The sequence below is a fragment of the Peromyscus maniculatus genome, chromosome 11, assembly GCF_049852395.1.
Source record: "Peromyscus maniculatus bairdii isolate BWxNUB_F1_BW_parent chromosome 11, HU_Pman_BW_mat_3.1, whole genome shotgun sequence".
NCBI lineage: Eukaryota > Metazoa > Chordata > Mammalia > Rodentia > Cricetidae > Peromyscus > Peromyscus maniculatus.
The window spans coordinates 42,933,934-42,955,097 of NC_134862.1; the positions used below are offsets into that span (position 1 = coordinate 42,933,934).

General features: G+C 55.0%; 1 protein-coding gene across 2 annotated transcripts; it reads left to right on the plus strand.

Annotated features, from left to right (window-relative positions):
- The first annotated feature begins 1,303 nt into the window (after nt 1–1,303).
- On the plus strand, nt 1,304–19,842 carry Etnk2 (ethanolamine kinase 2). 2 transcript variants are annotated; one of them, XM_006993224.4, is made up of 8 exons: nt 1,304–1,764; nt 3,341–3,600; nt 6,567–6,689; nt 11,670–11,812; nt 12,946–13,029; nt 15,472–15,617; nt 17,075–17,148; nt 18,896–19,842. In XM_006993224.4, the coding sequence occupies exons 1-8, from the start codon at nt 1,510–1,512 to the stop codon at nt 18,966–18,968; spliced, it is 1,158 nt and encodes a 385-aa protein (XP_006993286.1). In that variant the 5' UTR covers nt 1,304–1,509; the 3' UTR covers nt 18,969–19,842. The 2 variants fall into 2 exon arrangements, with proteins under 2 accessions (XP_006993286.1, XP_042114089.1); XM_042258155.2 differs by lacking the exon at nt 6,567–6,689 and having other exon boundaries at nt 1,329–1,764.
- Nucleotides 19,843–21,164: the final 1,322 nt, after the last annotated feature.

Consider the following 21,164-nt stretch of genomic DNA (forward strand, 5'->3'; position numbering starts at 1 on the left):
GAGAACAAGAGCCTGGACTCCCACTAATTATGATCCCTTGCCCAGCATGGTTTTTCTTTGCCTATTGCAAAAGAAAGACCTGGAGGCAATGTCCTTTCCAGTGCCTGCATCCTGGGGTTTCATGACCTTAAGTAGGCGGTTCATCCTCTCTCATCGGCTACAATGTCCAACACAGTGGCTCCAAATGGCTGTTTACATCCTTATTAAGATTAAAGTTACACAAAATGCCACACTGGTCACATTTCCAGTGCTGAGTAGGCACGTGGGGCTAGTGGCCAGCTGTAAGAGGCATCAGCATAGAAAATGTACCAGAAGACCTGGGTTCTGGGCAGCAAGAATCAAAGGGCCTTGTGGTTGAGAGGTTCCTGAATAGGTCAAAAGGACAACCTGGGGACACAGAAACACATCCATTTTGTGGGCATTTTTCAAGTCGCGGCAGTGTGAGATGGTAAGCACTGAGGTCTCGGAGGCAAGTCCAGGTTTTGCTATAGCAGGTGGCAGTACTAATATGGTTTGCTCCGGAGGTGACCAGGAGAACATATGGCCGAGAGAGGGCCTTTCCAAAGGCTGGCATTGCATCTTTCCACGGGTCTCCTCTCCACAGCAAGTCTGCCAGAGGACTTATGGTCCTTTCCTCCAGGATCTGTATGCTCAGCCACTCCACAGGTTTGCGCCAGGCCTTTGATCACCTCTTTGCTCAACAAAGCACCGAGCTACAGGCACCTGTGCGCACACCTACTCTCTGGGCCCAGCCAGCCTCTCAGGACAGGGAGGAGATTTAAGGATTATTTAGTGAGTCTCAATGTGCTCATGTACTTGTAAAACACCCGGGAATGTTCAGTTAGAGTCCAGTCTGCCTACGGGACATTCACTCCGGCACCATCACCATATGGCTTTCCATTGAATGTGTTTGTGGTGGTGAATGATTCCTGGAAGCCTTGGAAATGCAGCCCAACCTTTTCCAAGGGTCCAGGGATTTGAAGGCAAGCCAAAGCCCACACTTTAGGAGCAGCTGATCTCCTTATTCCAGGATGGGGTGGGGACAAAGACGAGCCCCACGCCCTGCCCTTGGCTACCGAGAACGAGCTGGCAAAGAGCTGCGGGCCCCAATGGGAAGCGGGTCATCCCGCAAGAGGATGCCCAAGCAGGGACCTGGGGAGGGGCCTGAGGCTCCGCCCTTTGCGTCATTAAGGCGGGGCACCACCCCCACCCCGAGCTCCAGGTAGCCACGGCCCCAGCTAGGGGAGATGGCGGGCGGCACACGCCGGGAGGCGGGGGCGGGGCGGGCAGGGGGCGTTGCTGCGGCCCGTGATGTCACTGTCGCGGCGGACCCCGGCGATCCCCGGCCAGCTGTGTTGCGGGGCTGCGCGCCGGCGATCGGAGCGGGCAGCTAGCTCATGAGTCATGGACTTCCCCTGGCCCCTCCTCGACCACTCCCACTCCCTCTCAAGGCCTCCCGGTAGCGGCTAACGCGGGCGCGGCGGCTCCGAGGGGGTGGGGCTGCTGGGAATGGCTGTGCCCCCTTCAGCTCCAGTGCCGTGCTCGCCCTTTTACCTGCGGAGGCAGGCGCTCTGCCCGCAGTGCTCATGGGGCATGGAGGAGAAGGCGGCGGCCAGCGTTGGCTGCTGGGAGCCACCCGAGCCCCCGAGGGCCGCCGTCCCGTGCTTCGGCGTCACGGTGGATCAGGACGACATCCTCCCCGGTGCCCTGCGCCTCATCCGGGAGCTGCGGCCGCACTGGAAGCCCGAGCAAGTTCGGACCAAGGTAGCCGAGCGGGAGCGAGGCCGGGGATGGGGCCCTGCCTGAGCTGTAGCGGGGCTGCGTGGACGCCCGTCAGCTCATCCTTCCGAGTGCGGGTCCCAGGGTTGCGCGACTGTTGCGCAGGAAAGGTTTTGGACCGTGGTTTGTATACGTGTTTAGCTCTCCATCTCTTTTGATCCCTATGCAAAGCTGGGCTCGCGCTTCCCTGGACCCTCCCCACTCTCCTGTTCCAGGGGTTCCCAAGCATGCAGCCTGAAGTCTACCTGCCCACTGTCAGCATGCTGCGCGTGCGGCCCCACCCCCTGTCGCCGAGTGCTTGTCCCCTAGTTGCCCAGAAGTGCGTACTCAGCCACTCTGAAACCCGAGGAGGCACGAACTTTTAAGGAAATCTCCCCCTACATCCAATGCTGCTCCTTCGCCCTAACATGAGAACCAAACCCTCAGGGATCTGAGCATTCCCCGTGGGCCCCAGGAACCAGCCTGTGGAATTCAGAATTCCAGTAAAGCACCTTTACCACGGCCTCAGGCTGGTAGCTCTGAGCAACGCCTCCCCTCGCACCCCCTCCCCCCCAAAAAAAAACCATACACAGATTGTCAGATACATTCTCCCACACACACCTGTGGACAGAGCTGCTCACCTTGACCCCTTAGCTTACTCCCCAGCTGTCCTGGATTCTCTTAAAAATAATGTTTACACCTCTCCGGCCACCCACAGCCTGGGCAGCCTGCGCAGGAAGAGGCAGAGGGGTAGAGTTCCATGTCACAGACCTTCTGAGTGGGGGAAGGCACAGCTCTGAGGAGAATCTGGGCTGAGTGTGGTAGCATTTTTTTTTTCCAGAAGACCCAGTCAGGAGCAAGGCAGACCTGGAATGAAATCCAGCACTAGTATAGCAGATGCTAACCAGGACTCAGTAGGCCTGTTTCCTCACCCAGAATGGGTTCAGGTGACCGCTCAAGTCCCATCCAGCCCTGAAGTTTACGGTGCCCATAAAACTTCAGCTCATGGTTCCTTCCTCCCTATCGCCATGACCAGAATCTGTTCCCACCTCTGTTGTCTCCTGTGTCTTCCTTCTGGTGTGGAATTCAGAGATTCAAGGACCTCTGGCCACCAGAGCCCTGGGCTGAGTGCCAACGCAGTCCCTCTGCCACTGGATGGAGCAAGAGATACAGCTGAGAGCCCTTGCCTGCCTTGGTGAGAGGCAGGGCTGGGCAGTTCCCAGCCCTCCTGGGCCACATTCCCACCTGTGGTGGGTTCTTTCGGTGTCAGAATGGAGAAGGAAGGGGAGGGCCCCTACCCACTGCCTGGTGTGGACATGCCCACTCTGCCAAATCCCGTGCTCTGGAGGCAAGACGTAGCCTGAGTGAGTGTGCGTGGGCTCAGCGTGACTGCCACCCTCCCTCTCTCTCTCCGCTTGTGTTTTAGTCCACTCCAAGGCAGAGGGTAGTGCTGGCCGGTGTGGGGTTGTGTTCAGTGTTCAGATGAGCGCAGTACTCTGCTTTGATCGAAGCTCTGGGAAGAGACCAGAGGATTGTACCCCACCCCACCCTCCCACCCATCGCTGCCCTCTCCCCATGCTAGCGCTTCAAAGATGGCATCACCAACAAGCTAGTGGCCTGCTATGTGGAGGAGGACATGCGGGACTGTGTCCTGGTCCGGGTGTATGGGGAGCGGACAGAGTTGCTGGTGGACCGGGAGAACGAGGTCAGGAACTTCCAGCTGCTGCGAGCACACGGCTGCGCCCCCAAACTCTACTGCACCTTTCAGAACGGGCTGTGCTATGAGTACATGCAGGGTGTGGCCCTGGGACCGCAGCACATCAGAGAACCCAAGCTCTTCAGGTGAGTAGGGTGCAGGGCACTCCGCACAATGTTTCCCTACGGCTGTGGCTGCGAGGTTCTCGCAGTGGGGTTCATGAAGGAGGCAGCGTCCTAAGTCATATTTTCATATTGCTCTGAAAATAGTTGTTGATAGTTGTCTGCTCTGAGGCTGCGACACTCCCTAGCCTTATAGTGGTGCCCACTAGGAAGGATGAGTTCCGGGAGAACGCAGTGGTCCCATAAATGTGGCAGAGATCAGGGTTTTGTTGTTCTTCCTCACCCCCATTTCTCAAGCCTCTGACCACCCTGTGTCAGGTGTGGGAATCTGGGCCAAATTCTGAAGGTGCACAGGCTGTCTACCTCTCCTGTCTTTTTTCCTTTTTTCTTCATTTTGCTATTATTATTATTATTATTATTATTATTATTATTATTATTATTATTATTTGAGACAAGGTCTCTCAATGTAGCCCTGGCTGTCCTGGAATCTGATATATGTAGACCAGGCTGGCCTGGAACTCACAGAGACCCACCTGCCTCTGCCTCCCAAGTGCTGGGATTAAAGGCGTGCACCACCTCCCTCCCATCTTTTGCAGAGAGTGTAAGGTGTGAAGACCAACAGCCTTATCCAGGGTGCACTTGACTTCAGCAAGCTGGAGATAGCCCCCCACCCAGCCCCCAAGCCGAGGCCTTTTGGGTCCCCTGACAGTGGAGACTCATGTTTGGAGTACGATTGAAGCCTCTGCGCAGAAGGCCCATGGGAACTGGGCCCAGTTCCCGATGAATACCTGGATATATAGGGCCTAGGGACTGCATTTAACCGTCAAGCCCTGTGGATACTTCCGTAGGGCCCGAAACGGGGAGAACCAAACAGCCCTCAGCACACCACCCTCTCTGCTCCCACTAGACCAGGAAGAGGGGGGGGGGTCAAGCAGTATCCTCTCCCTCCCCACAGTGACATGAGCTGTGTGGATGAAGACCACCAGCCTGTCATAGTGAGGCACAGGCAAGCTCACTTTCTCCCAATGCTGGGGGCCCCAGGGCAGGGTCTGCCCAGGTGCTTTGCTTGGCATCTGCGGTGTCCAACGCAAGAGCGCGGAGACTTGGCTTTGCATGCTGAGGGTAGCAATGCCCACCTAGGGGTAGGCCTGGCTTTCCAGTGCCTCCTCAGCTGCCCACCATTCAGCCCAGACAAGTACACTTGGCTCTCCGCATACATGGTTGGCCCTCCACACTCTTCAGGGTGGCCCCTGGGACAGCTGCGGCCCCAGGACACTGTATTTGAGTTGTGTTACCGCTGTGTGTTGGTGGGGGCCCGTGCGTGAAGGGCGTGCCCGCCCATGTGGGGGTCACTGGGGTTCAAGCTGAGTACACCCAACCTGGAGAGGAGAGGTCAAAGCAGGGGACAGGGGACCCTGCCCGCTTTTCTCATGGCTCCTTCCTTAGTCTTGTGCTCAAACATTGGCAGGTTCTCACCACTCTCAGTCTCTCTCTGCCTCTGTGAACCTCATCCGTCACTCATCCTCTTTCTGGAAACAATTACCACTGTCAGGAAGATTGAAGGGGGATTTAGGTGCCGTAATAAGAAGTTGGTGTTTGGGGGAGAGCCAGGAATTGGGGTGGGTGTAGGAGGTAGGCCTTTCCTTGGTGACTTTCCCAGGATGGCGCTCCCCGCCCCCCCCCCCCTCATGGTGACAGGGTTTCTGCAGGAAAGCGCCCCACCCCCACTCCATATCTCTAGAGCCCACCCCCCAGCCTGCTCTGCTGAGGTTCTTCAGCATGAAAATGCTGAGTGTTGAAGTTGCTTCAATTGCTATTCACACAGCAGCCCTTTTGACATTCAAGGAACCGCTCTGTTCAGAATCTTCCTAGGGAAGGAAGACCAGAGCTGGGCCTCAGGTCCGGCTTCCCTTTTCCCAGCTCCTTGGTGGGCTCTCACCTACCCCAGCACCTCTGACCTCCACGCACCTCCTCGGCTGCGGATGGCCCTCCACCCTGGAGGAAGTAGGAGGCTTGGGGAGGAACCTGAAATTGCCATTATCCTGATGGTGTAGGGCTGGTCCCTTCCCAGGCCGGGCAAGGGGAGGAGTAGTAGCCTTAGGACAACTCCGTTATGAGGTTTCAAACAACCAGGGTCTTTGTTGTCCTTCCCAGTGATTATTATTCCAGCAACAGACAGAGGCAAGGGAAGCCCGGAGGCTTGGATGTCGGCTGCTTGGCAGGCTGTTAGGGTTGGACTGCAGCAGGGAAGAGCAGGCAGAGCCCAGCTGGGACCCCAGCCTCCATGCCGACCTTGGCACTGGCCTTGATGTGAGGCTCTTATCAAGGTCCTTCCCTCTGCAGTAGCTAGTCCCTTCTCACTCCCAGCAGACCTCCCCCAGACAACCACTCACTCTCCCCCAGGACCTTGGATAATGTCTGTAGGGGAACCTGAAGATAGAAGGCTGGCTTGTTTTGTGTCCTTGGTATCCGCTCACCAGCATCAACTCCCTGTGGAGTCAGAAGGGGCTGCCCTGGGCCAGCCTCTCCATCCTGGCCAGACTGATAAAAAGCTAACATTTCCTCCTTGCCTGGCATCAACACTCACTATTCTCTTCATGGAAAGGGACCTGCTGCCACTTCTCCAGAGAGGATGGGGCAAAGTCTGGAGGTGGGGTACTGCACTTATGCCTGGTTGCCCCTGTGTTCTCAAGGGCGGCTATGGGAAGGCTGGGGAAGGCCAAGCTACTGGCCTGGGGGGAATAGTCCTCTGCTTTTCTCTGGCCCAGCTCCGGGACAGAAAAGGAGCAATGGCTGACGGTCTTACTGCATTTTCCTGCCTTCTACTGAAACCTTGTTTGCAGACCAAGGGTTCCTGGGACCTGTCAAGATCCCACATGTGGCCCTCTGGCTAGTATCCAGAACCTTCCAAACCCTTTCTGGTCAGGAGGGGCTGGGCAGGAGGACAAGCCCAATCCTGGCACTCACGATTCCTCCCATTTCTGTTGTAGGTTAATCGCCTTAGAAATGGCAAAGATTCACACCATCCACGCCAATGGCAGGTTGCCCAAGCCCACCCTCTGGCATAAGATGCATCATTATTTCACGCTGGTCAAGGATGAGATCAATCCCAGGTACAGAGATCTGAGGGGGCTCAAGGCTGCCAATACTCTGCCCCGCCCCCTGCTTTTGGCTCCAGGCAACTCTTAGAGAAGGTTCAGGGATGCAGTTCCTAGTGAGGAGGAGCTTCTCCGGGGCACCTTCCATCCCCAGCCACAGTCCAGGCAAAGAAAAGCTATTGGCTGCATCCTAGCAACGTGGATCAGCAGTTTTGTACAGCAGCACTTATTTCTCTTTGAGTTTTCTGACTGTGTCGGGGGGGGGGGGGCAGGATTAGGGACAACTCCCATTTTCCTTAGAAGAGACCAGTGTTGCAAGAAGCACTTGAGGACTTAACGCTGCATGACTGTTTCTGTCTTTGGAACCATGGAAGAGCGGAGCCTCTGAGAATCTGAGGTTCTAAGCTCAGTGGGTCGTAAGAGCAGACAGCCACGCCCTGGGACTGCCACGGTTTGCCGCTGATTGCCTGGACGACTCTGTGTACCTTTGGGAACCATGCCCCCATTTTGTTCCTTCACACACCCACTGCTCCGTGAAGTGCTCTTTCCAGGGACAGAGGCCTCCCTCGCATCCTGATTCTACTTTCAAGCAAAACAGGGTCCCCCAAACTTCCCCTTTGCTCACTGGCCTGCAGGTACTCAGCTCCTGATACACCTTGGAGACCAAAGCATGGAAAAGAGTCCGCAGCATGGTCTCTGACATTCCACACATCCTGCAAGGATGAAACATCAACTTTTTTTTTTTGAGTCAGTGGAGCCCCCACTGGCCTGGAACTCACTATGTAGATCGAGCTGGCTTTGAACTCACAGAGATCTGCCTGCCTCTGTCTTTCAAGAGCTGTGATTAAAGGTGTGTGTTATCATACCCAGCAAGCACTGCCTTTGAAAATGCATTTGAATGTCTTTGACTGATTATATAATTATACACACAATATGTGATGATGAGAACAAGGTGACACATGTCTTCCGATGTTTATCATTTCTTTGTGCTGGACATTCAGAGTCCTCTCTTCCAGCAATTTTTGAAATATACAATTAATTTGAACACTGCCGCTTCTGAAGTGTCACCAGAGTAAGGTGGCGGGCGAGAGGGAGGTCTGAGGGAAAAGAGTCTCCCTCATTCCCTCCTCTACCATGGCAGTCATGAATGCTGACCCCATAATTCATCCCTTCCACACACCATGACTCTATCTAAACTCTGACACCCAGTGATGGTGCTCTGAGTGCCCCCGATGGCCCTAGCCTGCCCTCTGTCTGACCACGTTCAGACCCTGGGACAAGGACGACCATATCCCCGAAGACTAGAGTGTGACACGTCCCCTTAGCCAGCGCTGTTATTTGACAGGTGGAGATGGGACTTGCTATTTCTCGGTGCAGGTCTGGTGCTCATTCATGAATGGACACAGCACAGCATCCTTTGGCTGCTGTCCTGTGTAGCCGTGGTGAATGATCTTGTCCAGAAGAGAGAGGCCCTCGGCGAAGAGCTGGCCTCGGGGAGATCAAGGCTTCACTTCTCTGAGCCTCTCTGTAGGATGGTCCCCTCACCCTTTAGAACTGCCGTGCATGTCCCACAGCAGGACAGCCCTGAACAGTCATCGGAATTAGATGGAGCCTCTTGGACTCCTGGCATTACCTCACCGCCCTGACTTATTCAAACCTTCGCTGCACAAACATTGACTGGGATTAAAATGGCAGGGGAGTGAAGGTGGTTGGGACATGGGCCCTGCCTGTAAGGAGTTTAGGAGCCATCTGGGTAAACAGAACATGCCTGTGCTTGGCACAAAAGACGGCCGGGTGTGTAATGCGTACAGAGGTGGGAAGGGGCGGCAGAAGTCATGTTGGCAGAGGTGGCAGGGCAGGATGAGAGGGGCTTGCTCCAGCTCAGGAGACAGCCGGGGGGGGGGGGGGGGGCAGGTCTGTTGATGGTTGCCGAGGAGGTAAATGTGGCTGGAGCAGACGTTCAGGAGGTCCTGGAAGTGGGGAATAGCCAGAGGGAAGGGGACTTGGGTACCAGGCTAAAAGGTCAGGATTGATGTAAAAACAAGCATCAGGAAGCCATGAAGGTGTGTTTGGTCTTTGTATGTTTGTTTGAGACAGGGTCTCACTGTGTAGCCCCCACTGGCCTCAGACTCCTATAGCCCAAGCTAACCTGTCTTAAACTCACGGTCTTACTGCCCAAGTACTAAAATTACAAGTGTCTGCCCACGTGCTCACTATTACAAAGGTATCTGAGCCAGGACTGTGTTTTAGAAAGGGTCTAGCAGGTATAAGGACCGCTTTGGTGAGGGGGCTGGTTGTGCACTTGGTGGGGGATAAGCTGGGGGCAGGTTCTAGGACCGGGAGACCCAAGCTAGGACAACCAGGTCCCCCACAGAGTGCTTGCTGAGTGTACTCTGCCAGGCCAGGCCCGAGAGTGCTCTACTGGACCAGGACTGCATTTAGGTGGCCTCCCGGAAGCACAGAACACATCTGGGGCAACATTGCTTGGGGGCAGCGTGGTGGGTAGGTGGAAATGGAAGGCTAGACTGTGTCGGAGACTGCAGACAGTGACTTGGTGGCCCCGAGTAGGGTGCAGTGTGGACCTTAGGGACAGCAGGAGGGGATACTGATGGGTGGGGTGCAGTGTGGACCTTAGGGACAGCAGGAGGGGATACTGATGGGTGGGGTGCAGTGTGGACCTTAGGGACAGCAGGAGGGGATACTGATGGATGGGGTGCAGTGTGGACCTTAGGGACATCAGGAGGGGATACTGATGGATGGGGCTCAGTGTGGACCTTAGGGACAGCAGGAGGGGATACTGATGGGTGGGGTGCAGTGTGGACCTTAGGGACATCAGGAGGGGATACTGATGGGTGGGCTGATGAGAGGGCAAAGATGGGAAGCCAAGAGACCGGAGCAGTAGAAAGTTGGTCCCTCAGAGGAGAACTTGTGCCTCTCCAGTGGGAACTGAATGGAGATGGCCAAGCGGCAGTCCCTCCACCAGCAGGAATCCCAGGCCTCTCAGAGACCCCAGCCCGCATCCCTTCCGCTCTCTCTGGGGTGAGCATGTTTCCAGGTGGCAGTGATGGTTGTTTACTGCCAACCCTGCAGAGGTGGAAGGGGTTAGGGCTGGCAGGGTAGAAGGCAGCAAAGCTGGCCGAGGTCTACATGTTCCAGGAGGGACAGTGCCGTTTTGAGGGGGCCCCTGGAGATAGGCCCGGATTGTTCTCACAGTAAGTACCACAGTGGCCTTGGCATGATAGGGCAGGGTCAGACTGAGGCCAGCGACTGGGAGCAGGCATCCGGCTGTCACAGGCATGATTTTCAGACTGAGCCCTGGGCAAACCAAAGGACTCCTCCTCGGCCTTTATCTTGAAGTAGCCTCAGAGTGATCTGGGAGTTCTCAAGTAGCTTCAGGGAGGGCCAGGTGCATGGCTGAGGCCGGAGCTTGGCTCTCCCCTCTGTCCGTGGGCTGCCTGGTTGAGAGAGGCCGTCTTAGAGACCGAGGGAACAGATCAGGGGTACACAGCTCTGTGATGAGGGCACAGGGTAGGTAGGCTGGGAACCCAGCTGGGCTGAGGTGTTGGGTCCAAGGGTGTCCATGCTCCAGGCATCTGGGGTCTGGAGCTGCCCATGTTATGAGGCACCTGGGGTGCAGGGGTGCCCATGCTATGAAGCACCTGGGATGAGGTTCTTTTTCTTCCTGGAGCCTCCCCCATTTCCCAACCATGTAGGATGGAAGACCTAAGACCCCTCTAGCCTTGGCATCCCTTTTCTACGGGGGACATGGGGACATCTTAGCCAGTTCTGTCCAGTGGGGAGGTGAGCTGGGACCCATCTTGTTATCATCTTTGTCTGAGAACCTTTGCTGTCCTAGGCAGAGAGACAGGAGTGGAGACAAGGCCCAGCACCCCGCTCCCAGGGGTAGTTCTGAATTTTGTTGTTTGGCTTTTTCGTTGTACACAGGCCTGTGTACCTGAAGGGCCAAAGTTCAGAGCACCTGAGTACAGCGTGTCTTTACCCAACTTTGCATTGATTGACCCGTGATAGATCATTCCCCAGCCCAGCATGCCTGGCAGACCATGCTACTTCAGTGACGCGGGGTGGGTGGAGGTAGCCTTATGCATTTTTTTTTTTTTTTTTTTTTTTGCTCTGCTTCCAAGCTAGTTGGTCTAGCAGATGCCAGGGACAGGAAACACTCATCACTCAAGGTGACAGGAATTAGTTGTTGGGAGTGGCAAAACAGGTGTCTCACACTGGGGGTGCTGCTGTTTCTCTGATGTTTGCACAGTGTATCGCGGGCCAACTGTTACAGCCCTGGGAGATGACAGATTACCAGAGTCTAGGAGCTCGGCAGCTGAGGTATGAGGCGCCATACCAGGGCACCCCTCTGCTGTGCTGAGAAAGTCCTGTTTCTCTAGGCCCTCCTGGGGTTCTGTCACTGGGGAACCTCATCTTGGAGGAGCACATCCCCTCCTAGGGAGTTCCTGGTATGGTCTATTCTACCTCTCACTATTGATTCCATGGGCCCCATTCCCTCTTCCTCTGGAACCATGGCCTCTGACACTTGTCACCTCTCCTGTCCTCTCCTGGGTCCCCCTTCCTCACCCTGTCCATTTTACCAAGTAGCAGGGATACCATTTAGTTTTAGTGACTTTTCCCCCCAAGATGGGGTTTCTCTGTGTATCCCTGCCTGTCCTGGAACTAACTTTGTAGACCAGGCTGGTCTCGAACTCACCAAGATCTCCTGAGTGCTGGGATTAAAGGTGTGTGTCACCACTGCCTAGCTTAGTTAGTGACTTTTATGTTATGACCAGGGTTTAAACTGCTTCTTATTTAACCCTGGGAACCAGAAGGACAGGCTACGCTTATGTGTGACAAAAGTCGGGGCTGTGCTGGGCTGGCCTTTTGTCTGAGGTCTCTAGAGTAATTGAATGATTGGACTAGAGTTTAGGGCTGGCCTGTCTGAGCTGAGTCAACCCTCCCTTGACCTGCATTTCCCCCCCCACTGTCTAGCCTTTCTGCAGACGTCCCTAAGGTGGAGGTGTTGGGACAGGAGCTGGCCTGGCTGAAGGAACACCTGTCCCAACTGGAGTCCCCTGTGGTATTCTGTCACAACGACCTGCTCTGCAAGAACATCATCTATGACAGCACCAAAGGTACTGCCCCTCAAGCCCCTCGGATGTGGGGACACGGGCCAGCTGGCTAGCCTGCTGGCTTCAGGGGTCCGGGAACAAGGAGCAGGAGACCTGAGCTTTGACTGTCCTTTATCATGGAAGACATGGGTATGCCTTATGGTGACCTTAATTTGTGGGAAAGAGGAGGAAAATGGAACAGGAAAGTACCCCTTAAAAAAAACGTATTGTAAGAAAGGACTCAAAATCACAGTTGGGAAGGTCTTCAACATCTGGGCAGCCAAGCCATGTATCCTGATGACTTTATGGGCTTCTGAGGCCATCATGGCTTCCCCAAGCCTTGAGAGGGCAGGGGGATTGTGAAGAGAAGAGAGGGAGAGATTGCTGCTTACTATTCCTGAGAGTGCAGTTCCCCTGGAAATGCAGATGTCCCTCGTCACACACCGGAGACTTGTGTTGGACGTCTAAGAGTGCCAACACGTCTCCTGAAAAACAGCAGAGTGGCCCTTTGCAAGGGGAGTGCTTGATGTGAGACCAGAATCCTGTCCCCAGCACCCCGAAAACACGTGAAAATAAGATAGCATTTACATATGACATCCATCCGGCTACTTACCATGTCCAATACAGTGGAAATATGAGCTAAAGAGGTGTTAGTCCACGTTGTCTTAGGAATGACAAAGGAAAAAAAAGTCTGTATATGTTTAGTACACGTGAATTTTTTAATTAGCATTTTATGGTATGATTATTTTGTTTGCATGTATGCCTGTGTGTCATATGCATGTAATGCCCACAGAAGCCAGAAGAGGATGTTGGACCCCCTGGGCTTGTGGTTATGGTTGGTTATGAGCCACCATGTGTATTCATAACCGCTGTACTCTTAACCGCTGAGCCATATCTCCATCCCTCAGATCCAATGTATAGATTTTCAATCCATAGTTAGTCGAATCCGTGGCTGTGGGACCCACAGACATGGTAGGCAGGAAGTACTTGCTTTGCTTCTGATCCTTAGCTCTGCCGCGGACAGATGGCGAGCGGCCTAGAAGGTTGCGGCAGAGATCCGGGAGGGCCGGAGGGTGTGTCGCGGAGGTCTGGAAGTCTGACCATGCCCCATTTCCAGATCTGGGACTGGCCCTCACTGCTTCTCCTTCTCCTCACAGGCCACGTGCGGTTCATCGACTATGAATATGCAGGATACAACTACCAGGCTTTTGACATTGGCAACCACTTCAACGAGTTTGCAGGTAGGGAGAGTTACTCTGACCTCAGTGCCCTCCTTATGATGGGGTGCCAAGTCTGCAGGGGGGACCACGGGCGGTTCTCGACCTGAGGTTTGATGGGTGGGAGATGGGCACAGCCTGCTTTTAAAGAGCAATGTATGTCACAGAAAAGGACTCCTCTCCAGAGCTGACCTCTGCTAGCCTGTGTGGCAGGCAGTTTGGTACAAACGAGGAAATGCATTCACTGTAGGGTCCCAGGGGCTACTCAGCCTGACATGTGAATTAAGAAGGACCCCCTTCCAAGTGGGGCTCAGTAGTTCAGTTCTGTGATCTCAGCTACTTGGGAGGCTGAGGCAGGAGGATGCCAGTTCAAGGCCTTTCGGGGCTACAGTATGTGTTCAGGGCCAAGCTGGGGAACTTGGTAAGACGCCGTCTTAGAATTAAAGATAGTCATGGATATACCTCAGTGGTAGACAACTGCCTAGCATGTACAGGGCCCTGCATTCAATATCCAGTACCAGAGAAAGAGAGAGAGAGAGAGAGAGAGAGAGAGAGACAGAGAGAGAGACAGAGAGAGAGAGAAAGACAGAGAGAGACAGAGAGAGAGAGACAGAGAGAGAGAGAGACAGAGAGAGAGAGAGACAGAGAGAGAGAAGGAAAGACCCCTTCCTCAGGACAGGCACAGCCCCCACCAGCTCAGCCAGCACTCCTTCCTGCCCAGTACAACTTGTACAATGGTCCATGAAGGCCTTGAATGCAGGTATGTGACCAAATAAGCTGTAAGTAGCCGTTTCCCTGGTGTCCTGAAGCGAAGAGTCTAGGCAGAGCTAGTTAAGAGTATTTCCACATCTTGATTTCCTGAGTTTCAACCCTAGTTTTGTTGTTCACTAGTGGTGAGGTTCAGGTCACAGCCCTCTGTGGCTGTAAAATGGAGACGTTGTAATACCTACATTGAGCTAAGACACACACACACACACACACACACACACACACACACACACACACACACGGCTGGGTGTGGTGGTACACACCTTCAATCCCAGTGCTCAGGAGGCACAAAGAGGCAGGCAAATCATTGTGAGCTTGAAGGTAGCCTGGTCTATATATTGAGTTGTAGGACAGCCTGGACTAGAGACCCAATCTCCAGGAAAAAAAAAAGATTCCCCTCCCCATTCCCTTAGACTTGGTAACTATACTATAAATGTGTGGTAATCTAGACCCATCCATGTAAGGGCTTCAGGGCATAGGACCATGGAAACAACTCCTCAATGGAACTGGACACAGTTGGAGGGCCATCTGCAGGCTGGTATGTGTGCTTGCCAGTGTGCCCTGGCTGGCCTCTAGGGCTTAGGAAAATTGAGGTGCCCTGACCAACTGTGGAGCCATCCCTTGGCTGTTCCCCTGACCAACCCAGCCCAACCCAGGCTGATGAATCACATCTCTTTTAGAGCCTTGGAGGACCAGGTCTGTCCAGTTGCTTGCACCCAGGGGCCCAGCTCTCTAGGGCACTCAGAGGGAGGCATTGGGCCTCAGCTGAGCTGTGGGGAGCTGAAGCAGAGGCCTGCCCTGCAGGGCACATGTCTGGCAGTGCTCGGCTGCCAGGAGGGCCTTTGCAGAGGTGGTAAGTCCTCATCCAGTGCACAGAGCAAAGTTCAGCTGGGGCTTCTCCAAAGGGGTGGGTTGTGTCCTTTAGAAGCTGGCAAACAAACTCTGGGCAGTAGGAAGATACAGGTCCAACCCCACCCCGCCTCTAACTGGCTGTGTGCCCTGGGCCTTTTGACATGCACGGGGAGATTCTTTACTACCCACATCCTTGGGACTCAGAAACTCTGCTTCTCGAGGGATATCAAGGACACTTGGGAAGTAAGAAGGGAAAGGAGAGACCCTGGAGACGGTGGCCCAGCTCTGCTCCCACCTTAAATCAACTACTTCTTTCTAGTTCTGGCCTACCCTGTGCTAACCCCAGAGCTGGAGGAACTGGGAAGTAGCTTAAGAACACTTAGGACAGGGGAGGGTCTGTTGCCATCACGGGGAGCGGTGGGGCATTTCCCTGGAAATGCCAGTGTGAGCAGCAACATTTTAACATTGATAGGGAAGTCCAACTCCTTGTCTGGAAGGTGAAGGAATTAGGGTCTTGAGATGGAAGGGCTGAGCTGAGGTCAACTGGTGCCAAGCCTGAGACCTTCCACGAAGCATCATCACTTTATAGAGGGGCAGGTATAAGGTGACAGCGCCCTTGGGCTTCCCACTACTTGCAGGGCAGCACCTGGCCCCTGACCACTCAGCTTCCCTATCCTCAGCGCTAGGCAAGTGGTACCCTACTGGGTAGAGGAGACCCCCCTCCACCAACTGAGCTGCCCTCACAGGGCTCCTCCGCAAGCCAGCCCACAGCTCAAGGTAGGAGACTCCTGGGCTCAAACCTGAGAGGCGCTTTTTGGGCAACTTGGGTCTCACTTGCCTCCCTAGGTGTGAATGAGGTTGATTACTGCCGGTACCCAGATCGGGAGATCCAGCTACAGTGGCTGCGCTATTATCTTGAGGCACAAAAGGGGACCGCTCCAACCCCCAGGGAGGTGGAGCGCCTTTACGCACAAGTCAACAAATTTGCTCTGGTGAGTGCTTGGACCTGCCACTGGCTCCCGCTCAGAGCCCTGGGTCAGTTGTTCTTAGTGAGTGAGGGCTTCTGCCGCCACGCGATGAAACGTCATGACCAAGCAACTTGGGTGGAAAGGGGTTTATTTTGCCTTACAGCTTAAGTCCGTCATCCAAGGAAGTCAGGAAGGTAGAAGCTGTAGAGGCCAGGAGGGGTGCTGTTTCCTGGCTCTGTTCCCCATGGCTTGCTCACCCTGCTTTCTCATGCCATCCAGGACCACTAGCCTAGGGAATAACACTGCCCACGGTGGACCGGGCCCTCCCAAAGCAGTCATGAAAATGCCCTACAGACTTGCCCACAGGCCAGTCTGGTGGGGTTATTTTCTCAATTTAGATTCCCTCTTCCAAAATGACTCTGGCTTATGTCAAGTTGACATAAAACTAACCAGTCCAGTTGTGGATTATACCCCACCAAGAAAGGGTCTGAAAACAGCCATTCTAGGTTGTGTCCCCTTAATGTTCCTGCCACCCAGCCTGGGCACTCATCTCCCGAGATGAATATTTCCAAAACAGCCCTCAGCTTCCACACTCAGCCAATCTGTTTGGATGGGTAGTTCTCTCTGCTAGCTAACCTTAGTGTTTCATGCTGCGGTAAGACGCTCCTTGTTACCACCATCACTATCAAGCTCACAATTTACCAGCCTTGCCTCCCAGGCTCCTCCTCCCCCACCACTGCATTATGGCATTCAATTGGGAATGCCATTTCTCCAAGGAAAATGGTTCATGCCGGGTGTCCGCTGGTGTGGGCCGAGGGGACTAGGACTGCTAACACACGGGAAGACAAGCCAGCTCCAGGCTTCACCATTCATAACAGAGCTTAGATAATCTGTCTTTTCTGGGATTGATTGCTTGTCCTGGTCCAGCCTGGCCCAAGCCTCACCCTCTTCCTCCTCTGTTGCACCTGAAGAACAAATCTTCTCACCTTTTGTGCAGCTTTTAAGCAAAAACCACCCCCTACTTGCTGGCTCACCTACATCCCTTCTAAGCCATGGAAAGGGAAGTGGAGGGAGCCCTCCTTAGCAACTGTGTGGCCAGGGCTTGGGATGGGTGGGAAACCCCTAAGGGTGTGCCCCCGTGCCTCGGAAGGTGATGGTTGGCGTAGCTTTCAGGGGTAACTGGGAATCATGGCTTTCTGGCTCTTTGAGCCTGGGGTAGAGAGAGGCAGGCTGGGGAACCCTGAAGTCCTTGGAGCCCTGCTTCTGATCACCTGGGTGATAGACTCTGGGTAGAACTGGCTCTACTTGCCTTTTACTGGTGGGTAGTGAGTCCCCCAGTGCTACCCAGTGGCCTGGCCTCCATTTCTCCCCACATTGGCCAGGGTTCAGCAAGACACCCAACGTGGCCGAGTCTCTCTCGCTCTTGAAGGCTGTGACAGGTGTGTGCTTTGCGGGGCTGACCCTCTCTGGCCCATTTGCAGGCCTCCCATTTCTTCTGGGGACTCTGGGCACTCATACAGAACCAGTACTCCACCATCAGCTTTGACTTCCTCAGGTCAGTATGGGGAGCTGTGGGAAGATGGGTGGGGGGGGCAGAGGAGGGAGAGCGCCCCGACTACCACGTGACCCAGCAGGGCAAAACAGAATGCCGGAGTCCTTCCAGCTCGCAGCTGACCCCAACCCCGGCTCCCCAGGGAGCCCCACCAAACCCAGTGAAAGTGCTCCTGCCCCTACCAAGCCTTCCATACCGTGCCACCCAGCACCAGGGCCCACTCTGCTGGTGCCGGCTTAGCCCGAGCCTGGAGCAGATAGACAGGCCAGAGCTTCAGTGTGAAAGGATGGAAAGCCAATGAGATGGCTTGGTGGGTAAAGGCACTTGTGGCCCAGCCTGGCGACCTGAGTTTGACCCCCAGAATCCACGTAAAAGTGGGAGGAGAGAACTGAGTCCTGAAAGTTGTCCTTTGACCTCCACATGTACTGTGGCACACACACACACACACACACACACTACACCCACACAATAATAATATTTTTAAAAATTAAAGAGGAGCTGCCAAGTGCACAGATCACTGGGGCGACTTAGATCTCCCCATACTGCCTCGGATCCACCTCTTCCTTAGGCTCAGGGACCATATCCAAACTCTTGCTATGACAGCTTGGGTGCCTGTGAAACGAGGCCCCCTTTGTCCTCACAGGCGGGGAATGAATTCCTCTATTTGTCCCCGTCCACCCTCAGCTACAGCACTCGGCTGGCTCAGACACGGGCACACACCGGAGTATGTTAGAACACCAGCAAAGCCAGAAGATGAAGAGCATGTGCCAGGGTGTGGGAAAACTGGGAACGCAAACTGGTCCAGCCATTCTAGGGAAGAATGTTGCTTCAAACACCGAAAAATGCAACTCCCACCCGATCCAGCAACCCCCCTCCTGCGTGTCTGTCCCAGAGGGCAGAAGCAAGGGTTCACAGGAGTGTTTTTTTTAGACACTGGCCCTCACGGCAGCCAAGAGTTGTCACTTGATGAGTGAATGACAGAATCTGGTCACGTGCTATGCAGATGACCCTTGAGGACATTTTGCTAAGCGAAATAAGGCAGCCACAAAAAGACAGACCTTAGGACTCAGAGGGTCACGTGCATAGGGACAGAGCAGGGCGGTCACTGGGCTGGGACCAGAACGTGACGCAAGTTAACAGTTTTAACTTTAAAGGATTAAAAAGTTAGCCGGGCGGTGGTGGCGCACGCCTTTAATCCCAGCACTCGGGAGGCAGAGCCAGGCGGATCTCTGTGAGTTCGAGGCCAGCCTGGGCTACCAAGTGAGCTCCAGGAAAGGCACAAAGCTACGCAGAGAAACCCTGTCTCGAAAAACCAAAAAAAAAAAAAAAAAAAAAAAAAAAAAAAAAAAAAGTTCGGGAGGTCCACTGCGAAACGACAGGCACATCAGCCCTACAAAATAATAAAAACAAAACACCAAACACATCTTTGGGAGGGTTGCTCCAGTCTGACCGAAGAAAATGAAACGATGGTGAAAAAAATGTTAAGAGTTGATTTGTCCCTAGCGAGGGGGTGGGGGGGTGGCGCACACCTTTAATCCCAGCACTCAACAGAGGCAGGCAGATCTCTGTGAGTTCGAGGCCAGCCTGGTCTACAGAGTGAGTTTCAGGACAACGGGGGCTACACAAAGACACCCTGTCTCAAAAACAAAGAGTTGACCTGCGCAGACCTCGATGGGCTTGAGCTGGGAGGCAGAGTCCTCCCTAGGCGGCCAGCCTCCATGCTCATGCACTTCCTTGTCTTCCCTGGCAGGTATGCGGTGATCCGATTCAGCCAGTACTTCAAAGTGAAGCCTCAGGTGTTGGCCTTGGAGATGCCAAAGTGACCAGCCTCCTGCTCCTCCGTGTGCTTCTGATGCCAGACCTGTTCTCCAGGGTACCCTCCTGCCTTGCGATGGGCACCCTTGGGGCATGTGGGTAGCCATGGTAAAGGCTCCCCGGTGGATGCCGATGAAGACTTCATTTTCCTGTTTGGAGGGGCTGAAGCCCAGCACTGGGGTGGGGGTTCCTCTTCACCCTGACAGGCTTGGAGAGGAAGTGCCTGCAGATGGCTGAGGCCGGGGCTGTCACCCTTTGAGAGCACACCATTGCCAGCCCAGGCCTGCTGGAGCTTGGGCTGCCTCAGTTTGCCCTTGACCCTCCCTAGCAGGGGAGGGGAAGGGCTCCTTTCTACCTCTGGTGCCCCAGCCTCCAGCTGAGCTGCGTCCGCCCTAGGTGAGAGGTGCTGAGCCCCTAGCCAGCAGGAAGCTAGCTCCGCTTGCCACCTTGGGGACAGAGCTCCCAGCTAGGCCTGGCAGCTCTGCCAGCCGCTGCCTCATCTGAGCTGCTCACTTCTCCAAGCCAGACGCCATCCCATCACCCCTTCCCCAGCTCCCCTGTGCTTCTGCTCGGGCCCCTGCAGAGGAGAGGCAGACCTGGAGTAGCTATGGTCTTGGATCGGGTGGCAGGTACCAGAGCCAGCAGCAGCCTCCGCCTCTCTCCCCTCCAAGGATCTGTCTGTCCATCTCTGTCTTCTACTCTGCACATAGCCGACCATTTGGGAACGGGCCATGGAGGCAAGGGGGCGTGGCCAGATACCCAAAGTGTTAGCAGCTGTCTCCGCCTCCCAGCCCCCCAGTTCCTAGGGGGCCTGCTCTAGGCCCCCACTGTGATTCCATTTGTAAATTATGTTTTTCTGCATTAAAATGTTTGTTTCTGGAAGGCGGTCTCCAAAGGACAGTGGCTGGGAGTGTGACTGTTATACGTGTGGAGGAGCTGGGCCAGGCTCGGTTTTCTTTCTTCTGGGCCTTTGGGGTTGCTCCCGCTCGAGGTTAGGCACAGCACCCTGGGCACCTCTAATGCCAGCCTCGCCCCGGCATCCTGCCGCCTCGGGCAAGGTTGCAGACCCGGGCAAGGGTTGATGCTCTCTCTCATCCACAGCCTCTCCACTTTTAACATCCTGGCACTTGCCTCTGCAGGATGCTGCATACAGAGGCGCCGCGATGCAGACTCCAAGGACTTAGACCTTCCCATCATGGGCAGGGCCTGCGGAACCCGGATTACAACACTCAGGCTTCCCTCCACAGTCTGCTCAGGCCCTCAGCAACCGGGGGTAGGGGAGAGCCGCTCTGTCTGGCAGCAGGCAAGATGATTTTTGCAGCCAGCCTCCTCAGGAGGCCAGAGCAGAAACTCAAGTGAGGACACCCCAAACTGCCTTGACCAGGAGCAGCTGGCCGGAGCGGGGGTGGGGGGTGGGGAAGAATCTGGTGGTTGGGCATTTGCCTGCAAATGCACCAGGCGTCATGGCAACAGCTTTAGTAGACACTGGCAGCTAGGGCCTTCAAGGTCACATGCTCCAGCGGAGGTAGGCTCTCCGGGGGTGTGCTGATGGAGGACCTGGGGGAAAAGACGTGCCCGGGCATACAGATGGTGACAGAGCTGGGGGAGGAGGGGTCCCAAGGTCACCTGTAGACTCAGGGGGGCCATGGGCATAATGACATAGCAATGCCCACCTTATTTCCAGTCACCCTGGAACCAAGGGCAGAGTAGTCCCTATGAGGTTAGTCAGGCGTAGCCTCCTAGGGTCTTTGTGGCCTCACCCTATAGACAAGTCTGGTGCTGAGGGAGTAGCTGGGGTGGGCAGGAGGAGGACTCTGGGCTCCTTCCCCACAAAGCCTGAGGTCCACTTTTTTCCTGTCATCCGAGGCAGGTGCTCCAGGCCAAGGCCATCTTCCCAGGTCTGACCTTTGGCCTGTGGAGAGGGGGCCAGGTGAGCTTGTGGCTAGCTTTCCTGGTAGCGACCAGAACACACTGCCCCCGTTTCTGCCCACCTGATCACGCCCTGCTTCTCCCAGGAAGGGGTGAGGTTCCGGCTGGCCAGAGGACTTGGGCAGCCACGGCAGAGCAGCTGGATGAGGTCTGTGGACACAGGTACCTGGGAGTACCTTTGGCAGCGAGACCCCAGCCCTCCAGGCTGCTGAGGACCAGCCACAGGGTAACAGGGGGAACTAGAAGGAATCCCAGGGAGATTACAAGATCTAGTT